The sequence below is a fragment of the Tenebrio molitor genome, chromosome 7, assembly GCF_963966145.1.
Source record: "Tenebrio molitor chromosome 7, icTenMoli1.1, whole genome shotgun sequence".
Taxonomy (NCBI): domain Eukaryota; kingdom Metazoa; phylum Arthropoda; class Insecta; order Coleoptera; family Tenebrionidae; genus Tenebrio; species Tenebrio molitor.
In genome coordinates this window covers 20,728,584-20,747,773 of record NC_091052.1, presented here as the reverse complement: position 1 = coordinate 20,747,773, position 19,190 = coordinate 20,728,584, and the positions used below count along the sequence as shown (strand labels likewise).

The following is a 19,190-nucleotide window of genomic DNA, read 5'->3' as shown; positions in this document are numbered from 1 at the left end:
GTAGTTTTTTAGGCTGTCTGGTAAAGTTTTTTTTTCCTAATCTAATGATGTATTAAAAGTTATCGTTTGGTCCATAGCTGACTGAAAAAAAAAAAACAATTTTTAATTGTGGTTCAGCTCATTATGAAATTTTCAAGTGTGTCGTGAAAAACAAACATTTTCTTGAGCTTGAAACTTTCAAAAGCAATTTGCAATGCTAACTGAATGACCTACACAAAACACTTCAAGGACGTCTGGTCAAAATATGAGTAATGTCAAGGTTAAGATAGGGGTATATTCATTTTCGTGTTCTCTTTAATAAATCAACAGCCACTTAATCACACATTTTATTTGAGTACTTTGAAGTACAATATCACACTAACATACATACTTTAAAAGCAATTACACAAACATTTCACGAAAAAACAAACTAAAAAAATTATAAACAAATATACACAATTTATGTACATTTTACAATCAGCATAGAAAAATCACAATAATATAAACACAGTGTTAAGATAACTCATTCCCATATTTTTAATATCATGAAAACAGGTTTATGTGTTAAATGGCACACAATCATGAAAATAACACTCACTTATCACCTTTTCCTAACAAACTAAATAACGGAATTAAGTAAAAAAAAATACAAATATAAGAAATAAAAATAAGTTTACATCACAGTGTGTATACAGAAATGTGCAATTGAACGCTTTGAAACAATGTCACGATGCGATTTTTCTTCTCTAAGAGTGAATCACAATCAAAAGTAAGTAATACATGCTTATCACTGCATATTTTTGACACCAATGATATGTACGATTGTATTTTTAAAAAATATGCATAGCGGTGATGATGTTTCCGCCTATCGCACATAAGCACATTTCTGTCAAAAGAATTTACAACAGAATAAACATTTATAATTTCGCTATTATACAATTGAGCTAAAATGATACATTTTGAAAAAATACAGTTCGATACTTTTGCAGTTCTAAAACACAGATGTATAACATTGGTCTAAAAAATATTGCAACATAAAGTCGCTCACCGAAGTGAGCATATTTTTTTTAATGATTTACTTTTCGGTAGAGCAGTCTACTCAGCTGTTTTAAATTTATTTAGCTTAAATTTAGTTAGGCCTTCTAATAGTTAACTTTTTCTCTAACAATAATGCTCATACACATATAACTATATTCTTAATTAATCTAACATACAATTTGCGGTTGCAATAGATGGAAGAAGTGCTATAACATCGTCTTTATGTCGTTGAATTTACAGTTTTTCAGTCCATCAATTAAGTTAAATTGTAGTAATCCAAACTTGTAAAATACGATAAAAAATCATATCTTAAGACATTTAAAGTTTAGAAAATAGGTACGTTAAGAAAGCTCAGTCTTATACGAAAAACATTTTAATCATTAAATTGCAAACTTCCCTCTATTCACATTAAAATTAATTAAAACAATTTTTTTTTTGTAATTATTCTGCAACCAATAATACCAATCATTGGTTTACGTTTTCTTAAAAACGATCAAGCGAATTAATTCAATTTGCTTTGCAATAAAGACGGAATGCTAAAAAAATTCGTTGCACAAAACTTCCTTGTTTTCATGAGATTTCTTAAAAGAGAATTTTTAAGAGCTTAGAAAAAATTTAAAGCACCGCATTTTACATTTAATCGCCACGAAATTCAGGTTGCAAAGGACGAAGAAGTCTTACAAACATCTTCCTAGCTCATTTCGTAAAATACTGATATTTTAATTATACGCATCATAAATAAAGTTTTATTTAAACAGAGTTCAAAATTGCATTAAAATCGACAAGTATTGCTGTTTAACTAGGATGACGTCTACTTACTAAGTAGCTTTTTTGCCACCGCGGGGTTTTATGGACTCAGATAGCTGCCACATCGCATCTTCTCCGATGAAATCGTCGAAGTTTTGGAAAAACTGGATGATCCGTTCGTGTCTTTTAAACGTATGAGTGCTAAAAAAAGTTTTGATAAACCAATTCAACCTTCTACGACGTCCGAGAGAACTCACCCTTTTTTAAATTTCTTCATGTTTTCAACAATGTTGAACTGTTGCCACCTTTTTGAAAAATTTATCGTACCGTCGTTTAATAAATTGCTGTTCCCTATATGAACGAACGTCAAATCTTGCAAAACCAACCCTCTGAAACAAAGTAAAATAAAATACTGTTCCATTTGTAAAACTACATTAATTACATGTAAGGGATGCAAGGAGGTTGCGTTTCTGCTAATGCTTGTCTGTACGCTCTGAAACTCGATGAACTGTCTATCAGGGCGCAATACTCTTTCAACCCTTCTTGAACATGTTTCTGCCATTCCAGACGTCGAATTGGTGCTGAATCTAATGCCGAAAGTAACGCGAGATACGAATTGAAATTATTGATCTTTCTCAAATGTTTCATGATCTTGATAAATTTCAAAAAGTACTTCTCCCTAATATCTTTTTCTGCCGTCAATATCCTGGTCCTAGCCCAATACGACATTTTATTGAAATGCTCAGTAAACCTCGTCAAGTTCGGACTTCGCTCTTCATTCTGCTCTTGGGCCCAAATCAACACTTCCGGTATTTCGATCTTCATGAACAATTCCGCATCGAGAAGTGTCATCTGTTCGGCGATTTGCTCAGATTTGAAATCCAAAAGAGTCCATGTTCTCGCACTAAGAGATAGACTTGTCACAACGCTAGTGTATTTCAAACTCATTTGTTTCGCCTCGTATCTTTCCAGATGTTTTACTCTCAGCGCCTTGGCTAACGTTATTTCACCTGATGCGATCAATTGTTGTACGAAATTCATCAACTTGCACTGGAGCTGATCATCCAGATCAGAGACCCTAAAAAAGAGCATACGCTAAAGTACTGTTTTCTCAATTTCGTTGTACGTCGTAAAGTTTTATTGCGTATTATAAGCGATTAACGGGTACAATGGTTGGGTGTTTGAAAAGGTTGGGAAGCGGCGCGTGCCATTTGCGGTACAGTGCAAATGTACAACCCTCCTTAAAATACTACCTGCTAGTTTTAACTTAAAGTACCATAAAATTTTACGATCTACAACATTGAGAAAACAGTAGTTTGCTACTACTACTACTACTACTGATTCGATGAGCAAAAATGGGAGAATGTTTTGATAATTGTTATTAAGTGTATCTGATTATAATAAAACTTACGTCAGATCATTTACCACTCGGACAATCAAGGCAAAAGCTTCTGATCGTAATTTCTTATGAGGTTGAAAAGTAAAATGTTCGTATCTTCTTACAAGTTTGTTGATCAAGTCGAAAGGTGTGATGAACGTACGGTAGGTTGTTAAAAAGGCTTCTTGATACATGAAAACTGCAAGAAAAATGTATTAGAAAAGGAATAAAAGCAGTCATAATACACAATAAGATGACGTAAAGAGTATAAAAATATTTTGAAATTGTCTGGTGGTAATGACGGCGTTTATTTAAAAAAATATGAATTTTTAAAAAATATGAATGTCGATACCACCAGATTGTTTTTCTTTAAAATTGGAAGAGAAATTAAAAAATGTGTGTACCATTTTGTGGTTGAGTTATGCAAATTCACTGCTGGTTTTATCGAGTAGGTATTTTTTCATTAGTGTACCAATCACAAAATGGAAAACGTTCTAAAAACGAAAGTAATACACATAAATCAGAACAATGGCGCAACAACACATATAAATTACGGAGAAAAAAATAGTTAGCTGTTTCACCACTGTTCATTAATAGCATTCACAAAATTTCATGTAAGTATAATTTCTACAGTGTATTTAATGAAATTAGCTACACAGGGTCTATCAGGCAAAGGAAGATAGTGAAGGAAAGTGGCTTCTGTTATCTGTTTTGACTCCTACATACCATTTTCCTTTTCTTCTGCAATTTAAAGTAAAAATAATGTTATTAAAATTATTTTTTATCAATAATTAAAACAGACATAATATACATACTATTGTATTTAGTACACTATTTGTAGCTTTTGCATTTGACTAATATTAAACGAAAACTATTATTTTGAACTGGTTCTGACTTGTTACGTTTTACTGATAACATTTTTCTTTTTTAAATTACTGTCAATTTTTCTCTCTACTGGAACAAGCTGAACAGTTCATAACTTTACTCCAGTTCACAGCTAAGAAAACGAAGACAAAAAAAAACCCGCAAATATGTCTAATTGTTTACTTGACTTTATCCAATTAATTTCCGCTAATTTTCATCAGAAATTCAATATTGAAACCTGAAAGTTCCTCCAGTAAAAAAACGAAATTATGCGATCACTACTCTACGCGCCACTATAACCAAATTCACATAAAGGCCCTACCTCCATTTTTGGTGGCCTTAGTAGCCTGAATAATTAAGGCATCTATAGGCCCTCCTCTGATATCAGGGCCTTCTTCTTCTTGTTTCTTCATTACTAAATATTGCTCCACCTCGGGTTCTTCCATTAAATCTATATCACAGCGACCGACTTCGTTTTCGCTCTTGTCGTCATCCGGCTTCGTTACATTATTCGTAGTGTGTTCCAACAAATCAGGTAATGCCTTAACCGGAGATTGTGGTTTGACTTCGTTTACTGTCGGTGTAGGAGGCGGCGACGGTTTAACCGAACTGGTCCTAGACCGTTGTTTGGGCGGCAAAGCTGGAGGAGTAGAATTGGATTCCATTATGATGGTGTTCGGGGAATGCATGGGCGATGATAATCTACACACAATGAGATGGCGTTAGCAACGTTCTGCTACAGGAGTAATCATGAAAGATGATTGTCTTGTCGTACCTTTGGTCCATAGTGGAATGTGGCGGTACGTTTAGAATTTGGATTTGAGTATGTGATGATCGACTAGAACTGTGTGAACTGTGACTGAATGAACATGACTGGGTCGTCGGTAGACCGGGGGTCGACGGTTGGCCCCAATGCGTTTGCACCATGTGCACCGAGTGCCTCATGAATTCCTGTTCGTTGGCGTGGGAGCAGTTGCCGAACATCTCCATGTACGCCATTACTGCAAAATCAAATTTTATTTAATAATATCATTTACAAGTGTAGATTGATATCTCTGTGCGTCTGGATATAAATTTGTTTTTAAACTGCCAGCAGTGTTATTATTCAACATGCATAAAACAAAATTGAAATATTTTTAGAATCAAACGTGTTGCCTAAAGAAAAACAAGCTAAACATATAGAATGCATCTTCTGGTGGTATTTAAAAATTTAATTGATAAATTATTAGATGGTAGACTGGCCCCAAAGAAAAACGGCAGAGTATCCGTAAATCGACAGTGAGAGTGAGGCCGATAACAAGATTATTGTTTGTCACGGGTTTTTTTTCATACTATTGTGTATACTTGCTATATTAAGAAAACAGTTCTTTTTAGAATTATATAATTATCAAAGACTTTCGTTACATATCTACGACGATGAGGTAACTTCGGTCGGAGTCGGTGGTGCAATAAAGGTCACTCAGTTATGTTGTTGCGCCGCCACTGATATTCTGCACAGATTTTTGATGACTCAGCATGATGTTCTTTCTTTGGACAAAGTCTACCTTCTGATTGTAATGTTCTTGCTTTATTTTTTACAGATACATGTCCATAACACACATTGCTCTGTCTTTATTAACTGGTGGTTTCTTTGAAAACTACTGTCGATGATGACTACTTTTAATTTTTAATGATTATTTCACAAACCAACATGTAATTTGGAAGATAATGAGGAATAAATGAATTAATTCATTTGTTAAGAAAATATCAGGTGTTGAAAAAAAATTGTGGTCAGTGGGGTAACTAACGTATGGCGTAGCTTTATTTTGTACTCGTGTCCGGTTAATTTTGCGGCTGAGTGTAGATTAAATTTTAAGTGTCCCAGTTTTATTTGTCCACCGACCGCACATTTCATAATTTTTTGATAATTTTTCACTTACAAAGCCAAAATAGTTATTTATGTATTAAGGGCATAATCAGGAGATTATGGCACGAGGGAATGTTTAAAGCCCGAGGAACGAGGGCTTTTAAAGTCCCGAGGGCCATAATCGACAATTATGCCCGTGGTACATACAACGTTTTATTCTATTTTATAATTTCTAAAAGATTCAAACAAATATTTAGTATTCCTTAAAAGAAATCAACTAAAAGTTGTGTCCATGCAAATTTAGTTAGCTATTTTGATGTTGTTAGGGTTACTGTGTATATAATGTATGATTTTCTTTAATCAAACAATGTTTGATACCATTGTTTGAATAATTAAACCAACCGTTGCTTGGCAGATTTTTGACAAATCTGGGCCATAACGGCCAATTTATGCCCTCATTTGGGGGCGTATAAAGACGATTATTGACCAAAATAGAATAAAAAAATAAATGTAAATTTCAACTCAAAAAAGTCAAATTCAGATTTTTATACTGACCTACCCAGATTCACTTCCTATAATTATTTACGATTAGATTTTGAATTAAACGCAGTTTTACCACGGCTTCCTAGATTAATAAGAGTCGAAGCCTCTAATACGGCTGGTCGAGTTCATCAGTTGCAGGCATTTTTTCTGTTCCTGAGAGGGCGCCACTATACATTTGTATATTTGGCTGCTTAACCGCGTACAAATCTCATTTTAAAAAGAATCGTAATTTGTATGTTACATACACTACTTCAAAAAGTAGATTATTGATTGAAAAAAAAAACATTAATACAATTTTTCATTCATTTAATTAAAAAAATATTCGTTTTTTGGTAGAGGGCGCTACTATACTTTTGGCTTTTGAAGGAACAGACAGTTCAAGGAACTCGACCAGCCGTATTAGAGGCTTCGACTCTTATTAATCTAGGAAGCCGTGAGTTTTACATTTCAACTTTCAAAATCATTTTTATTTATGACCTGCTACTTGTGCTGTCGTAAATTTAGGTGACAATGGGAACTGTCATTTTTATGGCAAAGAGGCTCAAAGCGGCCGGCTACTAGTGAATGGTCCTTTTGTTGGCAAATTATAGCTCGCGACAGTAAGTGTGAAAAATTTCGACAATTTTATTTAATTAGAAGTCGCGATTTCTCGCGTGCGCGTATACGATACCCTACCCTATATAATGCCATAATGGCGATAAAATCTGAGAATGTAACAAAATCCCACTAACAAGGAAACAGTACAAATTCACACCACACGCATTTGTGTCGAATATTGACAAATTGATAGTACATAAACAATTAAACAGACCATAATTATTAGGATAATGGGATTTGTCTCGGAAATCCCAAGAAGGGCGCGCAATGTGCATATGCAGTAATGTTTAAACCAGAATTTGAATAGAGAAGAACCTGTCACGTGACCTTTACTGCGCGACGAAATGGAAGGGACACCGAGCGCAGTGGCGTAGCAAATTGTTTTTTCCTAGCTGTTTGACGTTCGACATAATTTTATTTATGTCATCTCATAAGATTTATTGATACTAAAAACAGTTGAATAAATTTTGAAAGTTTACATACATACTTCACTTTAACAGACTTTATTAGACATAACAATACTCATTCAAATTAAGGTGGCAAAGCTTGAACCTGTTAATTGAAATTAAATGACGCCACTGCAGAAAGAAATGGAATACTCCAACCAATTTCGTCTCGACACGTTCTTCTCTATTCAAATTACCTATAAAAAAGATAAGCCAATAAAATCTGAGTAAATACACGTGCGCACTCATGGTCAGCTATAATTCATACGGCGATAGATTGTTGACAGACAAACTTACTATTTCAGATGCTCCTGACCAGGCAAAAAAATAGTACCGCGCGAAAATTGAAACACCAAATAATGTTACTAAATTAAATAGAACAAAAATTCGTGCGATTTAAAGCGGAAATTATTACAGACGAGATTCTATTATCTGTGACAAAAATTAAAATGCATAATTACTTACATAATAATTAGTACAAATATTTATTGTTAAAACATTTTTGGCACAATTAAACACTGTCATTGGTAAACAATAAAACAAATACACATTGTAATTTTTCCAAACACGGTTACAGAGGTTAATAAACATGTGGACTAACAGGGCGGTACATGCAGAATCAGCATAGGAATATAAGGGGGAGAACTTCGCCAACATTAATGTGGTTTAATACGCGTAGAGGGATTTCATGTCAAAGTTCTCCGTCAGCAGTGGCGGCTCGTGAATCCGTAAATGGGGGAGGCAGGTTTTTATAAGATTAAAAAATTGTACAATCAATGATTAATCTTTTAATTCTATCGCGATTATGTTTAACGTAAAGATTATGGGACTCAATCTGAATTTTTCTCGCATCATCTAATGCTGTTGTTACATTTAATTTGCCTGGTAACTGAAACTTGCACACTTGGTTTAATGTGTTCTTTAATCTTTAGACTTTCCATGCTTTTCACTTGAAGGGAATACATTTTTTAAATCACTGTATCCTAATTTGCACCATACTGAATTTTCTGATTGCTGATTAAAAAGTATACGCTGCCAGGAATACAATTTATTACGTACATTACTTCCTGTGAGCCACTTACAAATACGAGTATTATCTCACGAAGCATTAAAACACCATTTTGACCTACCTGCAACGGTTTGCAAATTTGGAAGATCGGGACGTGGTCTCCCCAATTCTTTTTTATAAATAATTTGTCTTGATAATTATTCAATAAATTAAAAGCGTACCTGGTGAACAAGTATTCTAATTCTACACGACTAGACGAGGAAAACCTCTGAAAAAAACCCTATTTACCTACAGTCTGGCCAGGGATTTGAACCTCGAACCTCCCGAATTTGATATCCGGAGGTATACTTCCCTTGCCCTGCATTTAACGCTTGCTATTTGCAAACTTCAAGGTCAATCTCGTGTGGATAAATCCAATGGATCTTGGTCAGCTGGGGGAGCTAAAGACACGGCCTGCCTCCGGCCACGTTTGCAGTGTTTACACGCAATGTAGAACGATACAATTGGACGCGTTTATACCTACCTACATCAGAAATTAAAAATTGTTTTAGACGTTGCAGTGTTTACAACATCAAGTTCGTGAAATATACGTACGAATCAAGTAAATAATTTAATATAATAAATTATTATGTTTAAGGAAATGTTTGTACTGTTTTTTTTTTGGGGGAGGCACTGCCTCCATTGTCTCCCCTGACAAGCCGCCACTGTCAGTCATTACATATTATTATGCTGTCTATCGATATTTTTTGTTCTTATGTTATTTAAAAATCTTGAATACATATATCATCGGAAATACCATAGCACAGATCATATTGTGACTATAGAATGCAATTTACTAAACAATCATTCATAAGCATCATAATCGTTGAAATAACCATATTGGGCACATTTATTCCAGAAAAGTAGGCAGTTGGTTTCTAGCACGTTTCTAGAGATCGCTGCGGTAAATGTTCCCAGAATTTTTAAGCCCCCTAGTGGCTATAGCCGGAATTTCTGAGACAAATCCCATTGTGATAATAATTGTCTGTCTGTGTACAATCAAATTTTAAACATTCCGTCCGAATCCATCTGGTCTCGATTCGTGCTGTTCCCTTGTAAGAAACTTAAGAGTTCATTTTTACGAACAGCATCCCTCACAAAACTCTCAATTACAAAAAATTTAAAATGGCAGTATTGACAATACATATTTCTTTTTATTTAAGAAACTGACTCATCATATATCAATATCATATCGATACTTTAGTCATTGAAGCACATTTAATGAACAAAAATTATTTCAGAATTATACAAAAATGAATTGTCAAGTGATTATTATCAATAATGCGGGAGTGTCCAGATTTCATAGTAAATAAAGGTATCAAGTTATCACTGAATAACGTATTACTGGCTACATTTAACTTTCGTTAGAGTTGGAAAGTTGTGTGAATCAGTCAGCACTTTTAATTTGATTAGTGTCCGTTGGCGATTTTATGATTTAAGGTTTTGAAAATGCAAAGCTGCTACACATTCGAAAGAGACAAAGAAAAACACTAACACACAAATTTCAGAAATACAAAAATGGTTACAGTTAACAAAACAAATGCTGTGTCGCATAATGGCAACAACATCTAGAATTAGTTTGCAAAGAAAAAAAAATATGACCAAGCTCATCAAACATTTTTAAAAGGAAAACGGAAAGATGTCCTTGCTAGCGGCTTACTTACCAGAGTAAGCCACAGACTGGAACACTATGAACAAATTTAATCGCATTAAAAAAATTCTAAATTGAATGTATCTAATTTCTATATGTTTAAATCTAGCTATGACTAAAAACTGTCAACAAGAGAAACGGTACAAGATTTACTTACTGTGTTTTTTCTTGGGAGGAAGCGGCGGCGGTTTATTGCTATCCTGTGCTATTGTACTTGACATACTGGTACTACTTGATAAGCTTTGATGAGACTGGTGCATTTGGCAAGTAACTAAGACCTCTCCTCCTATCAAAAACAATTAGTTAATTACCTTTTTTCCATTAAGTGTGTCATGTTATTGTTTCCCACTATAAGGATGAGTTCAAATATTTTGTGTCTAGCTTGCTTACCTAAATTACTATCAGGTACATTATCGTAAGGTGAGGGCTGTCTTTCTTGTTTTCTTCTAGTCTTCTGCGGAATGGCAGGGGGTAGTGAATCGTCAACAACCGAATCAACTTCACTGATGCTCATATGTTGTCCCGCACTCACTATTGCGGACACCAAAGAACTACTGCTGCTGCTGCTACTCGATTTTTGATTAAAATTTTTGATCGTCAAATGAGCATCATTATCTTTATGAACATTATGCACTACACTTTCAGTTTTCGTTGCTTCGGTAGATGACTGTTTGGACATGTGCTGCTGATGTGAGGCCCACTGAGAACTGACAGAACTCTGCTGCGAACTTCTTTTCGAATATGACGTATATGACTGCACCGACATGAATCCTGAGTCGGTATTTGATAACCTGTTGTAGTCGTAATGCTGATCGGTGATCGCACTAGATATGTTTGAGCTTAATGATGATTCTTCCCACGAACTATGAGACCCGTTGCCTCCTAAGATTTCTCGTAAAGTTGGTTCACAAATTATCACAGCACTTACCGAACACATCTGACGAATGATTTTCTCCACTAATGTCACCGTCGTACGTGGTATCCATTATGACCTTTATTTCTTCATCCTCTTCCCCTCGAGAATGGTTTAACATGGAGTCCAAGCTGCCCGCACTTGCCGATAACAGAGAAATAGAATCTTCTGGTGATTTTGATCTAACGGAGACCCTAAAATCGGTTAAGCATATAGACATTTATCCGCAATAATAAAAGTATTAAATATTAACGTACATTAGGTAAACTAACAGATAACTTAAAGTTAACAACCTACGTATTTTGTTTAAGAAGCTTTTAAACATCCAATTATATTTTTAATTTTGAAATGAAAATTAAGTTTATAAAATGTCGTCTGAACTCTATTGAATATATCACAACAGAATAGACAGCAATATATTTGTCATGAAATTTTGTGCTTTGTTAACTGTTAAAATGGCCAGAACTCGGTCGGTAACATAACAGTTACTTATGTTATGAATGAGGATTCTAACACCAATCATTATGGGCGCGTCTAGTACCATAATGATTGGTTATACAGAGTCATTATAAATGATTGTCCCATCGCAGTAGGCGTTGGTGACGTAGTTGACTGTGCCGTAAGCCTCATAACATGAGTGAGACTGAGACTAGTATCATCGATAGGTGGCGCTACCGGCGGTAGTGGAAATCTGTCTACTAGTTTGTCTAACGTTGCGAGGCTGGCGGCACATCCAAAATTTGTGTGGGTTTTCAACGCCAACTGCGATGGGATAGTCATTTATAATGACCCTGAATTGTACACAAAATTCTGCTAGAATCTATGAATGAAGAAATTAAAAATAAATTATTTGGTTTTGAACTCTTTTAACCGTTCTTTTAGTAACTAATAACTTATTTACAGACAACAAACGTTCCAAAGTATATTTTTTGCCATTCAGCTTTTAATTTTGGTATAGAACAAATAGCCGAAAATGTTAGTTCTTCAAATTTTGCCGGAAAAATCACGATCAGTGTATGAGTTTACTCGTACGTTCGAAAAGAATGAGCATTTGATGAGTACGAGCAACGAACAAGAAAGTTTTACTGACTGACTTCGATTTCCTACAAAACGGTACCGTAAAATGACGTCACAAAAAAACGGGGGCGTGCTTGTAGACTCCAGTCGTTTAGTGAAGAGACATTTGGTGGGGGAAACTTGCGCGGTCCAAATATCCAACCAACAGCAACCACTCTTATTTACTAACAAATGGACCTGGTTGAACCACAGAACGGTCGAACGAAATAGCGTTGCTGCGCATCAACACCTAAAGTCCCTTCACTAAACGGCTGGAGTCTAAATGCCAGTGTTTTCCTTCAGAGCGTTAGGCCCTACCGCTTCGTGAAAGTACGCCACCGTATTATCGGAAGCGGCCGCTCTGTACTGTGGGATATTGCTAGCACGTTTTTGTGCGGTGGTCCAGTGCAGAAATTCTACTGTTTTGCGTTGGTAGAGGCATAGGATCAATTTACATTGATAATTTTTCCATAAAATCACTAAATTTTTCTTTATTTTTTAGGTAATGATGTCATGTTCAAATAAATCTGGGACAACTGTTGTAACGAAACTCTCAATTTCAGTTGTTCATATAAATCTGGGACAACTTCTTTTTTGGGTTTAAATGTGACTTCAAACAGTTAATTAATTAACATTTTATTAAAAAATATATTTTGGCTAAAATTAACAATTCAATGGTTGTTATTTTATTTGGATCACTAGTCCAGAAAATGATATTTTGCGAGTGTTAGTGGTATTGCGTAGCCAACGAGCACAAATGCCGACAAATTTAAATCATTTTTAAAAAGTAAAAAATTATTATTAATTAATTCAACCAAAGTAACTTCTATGTCAAACTTTGTTGACATTTAAGAATCAATGCTGCCAGCCCATCCTCTAGCGAATTTTTAACCAAGGTCACTTTTGTACAGTTGGTTGCAAAAAAAAAAACGGAAACTGTCAGAATAAAACTGAGACATTTTTACAATTTTTTCATAGTGTGAAACCTTCTTACAAGAATTAGGTTAGAATTAACGTCAAAATTCAATAACATTTTTAAAAATTATTCGATGGGTATTGTCAAGTAGACAGTTAATTGACAAATGGACAAAATCAAATTTACATTAGGAAAATTTTCATTTCCCGTTTTTTTGCAACCTACTGTAAGTAAAGTTGACTCAAGTTGCAAAAAACCACTTGTCATTTGCAACAGCACTTTTATGGCATTAGTTATTTGAATTTACTTTAAAACTGTACTTTTATGGAAAATATTCAATCCAAACTACGATTTTGTGGCCCCTTTGTGCCTTTATTTGGTTCAAAAATATTGAAAAAATGCTGTTGCAAATGACCATTGGTTTTTTGCAACTTGAGTCAACTATAGTAGGCCGGGAATTTAACGTTCCCGCCGGATTTTGAATCATGCAAAACCGTCGATAACGGTCGGCCGCATGAAAATAACTATACAAAGTAATAACTTTGTCAACAAAATCACTCAAACAAATTTTCGGATAGAATCTATGTATCGGGATATTATAAGTGAAAAGTATAATCAGATGTCAACTTTGAGAAATAAATAAAATTTGCTATTTTTTCTGGCAGCAAAAAATCCATGGAAATACAATATGAGTCAATTGTGGCTTATTTCTGAAATGGTTTTTGATGCAACCAAAAATACTAATTCCAGCATTCACTAGATCTGTAATTTAAACAAAATTAAAACATTAATCCACGATTGCATTGCTCTGAGAATTGTCAACTTTGTCTTGACAGTTTTGCTAAAACTTGGTTATGAACTATTATGACTCAAACGATGAGAAAGTAGGCATGTTTCTCATGTATGGGCTACCTATGCCGTAAAAATGCTATGGTCGCTGCGGATCTGTATCTACAGAGGCATCCAAATCGCAGGCATATTTTTATTTTTTATTTATTTAAAGTTTCTACAAAATGAGTTAGCTTTTATTGTTGGAAGAGTTGCATCTGAATACATGAACACGACAACAACGTATGTGGTTCTAGCAACGCCTTTAGATTTTTTCTTGTGGGGCGTTAAACATCTGTACTTACGATTGATGAGTCAAAAAATTCGTAATGGGTGTATGGCCATTATGCCAGAGACATTACACAACGTTCAAAGGTCTTTTTCTAAACAGGATTGACGCGTGTTTACTCCAAAATTGAATGCATGTTGAACAATTTTTACCTTAGTTTTCTATTTACTATTTGCTATTTAAATTTCCTACATTGTCATTTTGACGTTTGTAGCCAAAATAGTATATTACATTACGAGAGTAGTAAACAGCACATTACGTACAAGTGGATGAATTACATACGAGCGGTAATGTAAATCCACGTGTACGTAATCTCGTTACTACTCGAGTAATGTACTATACTGTTTCTACGAACGGAATGATCCACAAAATTTCTATAAATAAAAATATTTTTCTACGACCATTATTATTCGAGTAATATACTATACTTTTTTCTATTTTGCACATATAAAACAGTCAGTATAACACTCAAACGGGTTTCGAAAAGGAAGTCTTTTCGATACGCGTTTCAGGAACATTTACTTCAATTTTTATTGTTGGTAGTGACTGATAGTGAGTTGTTACTACGTGATCGCTGCACTTCATGACACTTTAAATTCAAAACAATTGTTCGTCTATTTACCAGCGTTACCAACCCTTATATTTGCCAAATATAATTTTCCTAGCATTATGTTTTGAACTTTTTTTTAAATTTAAGGGGCAAAATAGAAAAAAAATTGTATTATACTCGTTTTATAAGCCATTTTGTCGCACTTGTTTGCTTTATAGCACTCGTCGCTGCGCTCCTCGGGCTCTAAAAAACGCGTGCGACAAAATGGTGTCTTATAAAACTCGTATAATAAATTACTATTTCTACGTCCGAAATGATCCCCACAAAATTTTTACAAAAATATTTTTCTACGACCATTACTTATAGATACAACACAAATATGCCAACAGTCTACTTGATAATACTTAATTTTTAATAATGTCATTTAATTTTGACGTTAATTCTAACCTATCTCTCGAAGGTTTTACACTATGGAATTGTAAAAATGTGTCAATTTTATTCTGACAGTTCCCGTTTTTTTTTTGCAAACAACTGTACATAGGAAGAACTGAAGTATTTACGTTTGTAAAATGTATAAGATGAAAATAGGCTTCCAGATTGTTATACATATTAGGCATTCACGACCTTTTTGGGACCGAGTTGGCTGTGATTTTTTCTTTTCATGTTGGACTAACTGACTCAGTGATGCAACGGATGCATTTTTTTTTTCTGTCAGTGTCTGTTCGACATTTTCTTGCCACCGGATTGCCAGATTTATTATTTTAATATTCGTAAGAAACTAAATGAACTATGTAAAAATAATTTAAATTTCCGTCAAAGGAACATTCAAAATTGCCAAAATAATTTTATACGATAAAAAAATTCCATTAAACGATTTAATTTAATTTAAAAAGGTCAGATCAGATTTAAGAGATCCGGCAACAATGTACCTATTCAGAAAATATAACCCTAAACTGAAAACAACCTAACCTAACACAAAAAGTGTCAATTTCCTTTAGGGAATTTAGTTATTACCGAGGTACTGCCAACAAAATCACTATATGGTCATAGCCAACTCGGTCCCAAAAAGATCGTGAATGCCTTATACATGGTGATTCACCAGTAATAATTAGCCTAACGAAATTTGTGATGCAGCCAACATTACACTTGCACCGATTATGTGGATTTAAAAAAATTCATTTTAATTTTATAAAATATAGTCAATATGCCCGACATTACATTTGTCAAATTTAATCAAAATCAGTATGTGGAATAAGCAATAAAATCACAAACAAACTATGGGGGATATGTATTGTTGCTTGCATCATAAATTTTGTTAGGCTCATTACAACTCGTGAATCACCTTGTAAATAGCTAATACGAAAAAATTATAAAACATCCTTCACTAAATGATAAGCTTATTGTTAGTTGATTTAATAATGTCCACATATCATAGTTAATTGAAAAATACTACATATTCGGTTTGTGAGATACTACTACAATTAAATTGCTTGTAAAATGTAACTAATTCTTGTAAAGTTGTATTTACACTAATTTGATGTTGATAAAGTTAAAAACCTATTGGTCCATAAACTACAATAATCTCTTGTTTACTTAAGATAAGGTTTGTAAAACAAATTTATTTTCACCTACAGGTTTTGGTCATGAGTACTGAGCTTCGGAAGCTGAATAACTCTAGTTTCGGGTCAACATCATTTAAGGAATAGGTAACGCCATGTGAACAGAATCTTTCTGTGACCAATTAATAGTAGCTTACATACCGAGGTGGGAAGTATTTCATTCCTGTCGAGAGCTAAGATAGTTTACCAAGGCGTAGCCGAGGTGAACTAATGCTCGAGACAGGAATGAAACACATTCCCACCGAGGTTTGTATACTATTTTATTTGGAACCATTACATTTTTAGCAAATAAACAATTAATTTGGTGCTGTTTCATTTCTACTGTTTTTCGACTTATAGTAAGTACGCCACTGGAAAAACCTTATAATAGGGCGGAAAGTGGCCTATTACTGACCAAGAGAGGGAAGTAAAGATGAAAAGGAATGGTTAACTTTCCGCCCTCGTATAAGGTTAGGAATGTGCATATTACAATACGATTCCGAATAAAATTTCTAATACAGGACGTAAAAGCGCAACAAGTAACTGGACTAGACATTTCTAGACCTTAGTAATACTGCAACGATTTTCGCAGCCGTTATCTATGCGGTTGCTGTTTCAGTATCGTCTTCACGATGTTAGTAATGTGAAAATGAAACGTCAGCATTTTGACACATACGAGGGCAGCATTATCCGGAAACCAACAACCTCGTAGAAGATAACAATAAGATACATTTTGCGCATAAATTCCAGTTCTAGTTTAATCATTCAAAAAAGGATTTATAAATGGTTTGTTCTGTGCTAATTCAATTCTCGGTTTAATTAGATCATGTTTTATTGTTTATTTCGTTGCTTAGATATTTTCATAATTATTGATCTAATAAATAAAGAAAATTGATCGAACTGAGTTATGAAAAAATACAAATATACTATTAAATTATTAAACAGTACATATTTCGCAATGAGTTTAGAAAAGTAATGTTGTATTATGTATTGATCTGATATCGCTGGTTTGACTACGACATCAGCGAATACTTAATAGACATATGGGTTGAGTAAAACCACTTTTTTAACGCCTTGCGTAAAAGTGACACAAAATGACAGAATATATAAAAATTACAAATAAAGCAATAGTAGGCGAGTTGAGTCAGTAACATAAATAAACAAACAAAAACATTTTCCAAAGGTGTTCTGCCGGAAAATTTGAATATGTATTATGATTTAGGGCCGGTTGTACCAAATCAGTTTAGCTTCCGTTTATCTCCCAGTCTAGATTAAAGTTAGATTATTTTGTTGTGCGAACGGTGATCGAGGGTTGTCTGTAAGCCTTGAACGTGGTTTTCAGTGATATCGTTCAAGGATGGATCAGTATCATTTTGACATACATATTTGCTATCAACATTTTAGATTAGAAATCCAAGATTGACTCACACTTTCAGGGAATGCGCAAATAATTTTGAAAAATGGAATTACTGCGATTTTAGAAATCATTTAGATTACCCAAAGACGTGGTAAGATTTATCATTGAGGAAATTCATGAGGAAATTTCATCAGTAACAAATAAAAATTACGCCCTTTCACCGCCAGACATGGTGTTTATAACACTTCGATATTTGGCAATTGTAGCAAAGGGACAACTAATCGGAGACCACAGTAAGCCGAGCGATTCCCAAAATGATTAATGCAATAGCAAGACCCCGCCGCCGGCGCCGTCCAGAATTTATAAATATGCCGAATAACGAAGAAGCGACAAATAAAATTAAACAAACAAGAGGCAATGATGCCGAAATAAATGGTAGAAATCGTTTTTTTTTGTTTTGATTTTCGTATTTTCTTTTAAGAATTAATGCAGTTCGATAATTTTGAAATCCAACAATATTAAATTCCTGTTGAATTGCTTTCCATGCATCATTTTTTAATCGATTTACATCTGTATCTGTTTTTTTTTTTCTACTTTATCTTTGAATTCAAAAACTAAGCCCAGTAAATGTTTTTCTTCAATTGTAGAAAAATTCATGCACTTTTTATTACTATTCATTGAGAAAATTCACATAAAACACATTCGTAGACAAATTTACCTGGGTCTGATTCTACCAACATAACTAATTTTGACGAAAACGGTCGATCAAGTGATCTTACTGTGAACAAGAGATGTACAACGCGTCTATTAAATAAACCCGGTTCAGTAATAAACTGTAGTTCAATTGAACCGAAGTTCAGTGTAATTTGGTACAACCGGCCCTTAGAGAAGCAAAGCACTATTTCAAATTTAGGCAATTGTGTTTTCAATATTTATACCGATGAAAATAAACAATTTCCATGTTGAAAATATTTTTTTGTTCGACACTGTCAGAATTTGAGAATTTTCTCCTGTGTGAACGGATTTTGATAAATGTCACAACCTGTCAAAACGAAACGTCACGCTAATTTTAAAGATTTTAAGCTATTTGGAGCCTTTAAGGGGCTCGTCGAACAAAAAAACGTTGTATTCAACTCGTTCGTGTGTAAATTGGACTCTTTATGGCACTCGTGGGCCTATAAAAAGCGAGTGAAACGATGCATTCATGCCATAAAGAGCCCAATTTACAGACGAACTCGTTAAATAATATATGTACTATTATATGCAAAATTCGTTGCTACACAATAATGGTTACTACAAAGTGAGCAAAAAGAAAACAAAGCAGAGCAGGCGTTGCAAATTATCGGTCATGTCGTAGCGAAATTCTATGCAAATAAGCGTTCAACACATGGGCGCAGACAATTTGTGGTCTCATACGCTACTTTATAATAAATCATGCGTCATGAATTTTAGACGTTGGAATTATAAGTGTGCATTCCAGCATCAACGGTGTTGATGTTTACTTTGAAAAAAAGTTAACGAACGTTTCCTGTAATTGTAATCAACA

General features: G+C 34.2%; 1 protein-coding gene across 8 annotated transcripts in view; it reads right to left on the bottom strand.

Moving 5' to 3' along the window:
• Nucleotides 1-310: 310 nt before the first annotated feature.
• The window catches only part of C3G (C3G guanyl-nucleotide exchange factor), a 40,831-nt gene continuing 21,951 nt past the window's right edge, over nt 311-19,190 (bottom strand). For 7 of the 8 annotated variants that reach the window (XM_069054431.1, XM_069054426.1, XM_069054428.1 and 4 more), the window contains 10 exons: nt 11,066-11,244; nt 10,528-11,019; nt 10,295-10,423; nt 10,151-10,174; nt 4,782-5,007; nt 4,329-4,708; nt 3,176-3,341; nt 2,207-2,842; nt 2,022-2,153; nt 311-1,965 (listed from right to left, as the gene is read on the bottom strand). In XM_069054431.1, coding sequence (XP_068910532.1) covers nt 1,836-1,965; nt 2,022-2,153; nt 2,207-2,842; nt 3,176-3,341; nt 4,329-4,708; nt 4,782-5,007; nt 10,151-10,174; nt 10,295-10,423; nt 10,528-11,019; nt 11,066-11,244 — 2,494 coding nt within the window. In that variant the 3' untranslated portion in view covers nt 311-1,835. The remainder of the gene's footprint in view (nt 1,966-2,021; nt 2,154-2,206; nt 2,843-3,175; nt 3,342-4,328; nt 4,709-4,781; nt 5,008-10,150; nt 10,175-10,294; nt 10,424-10,527; nt 11,020-11,065; nt 11,245-19,190) is intronic. The other variant, XM_069054429.1, reaches the window with a different exon arrangement.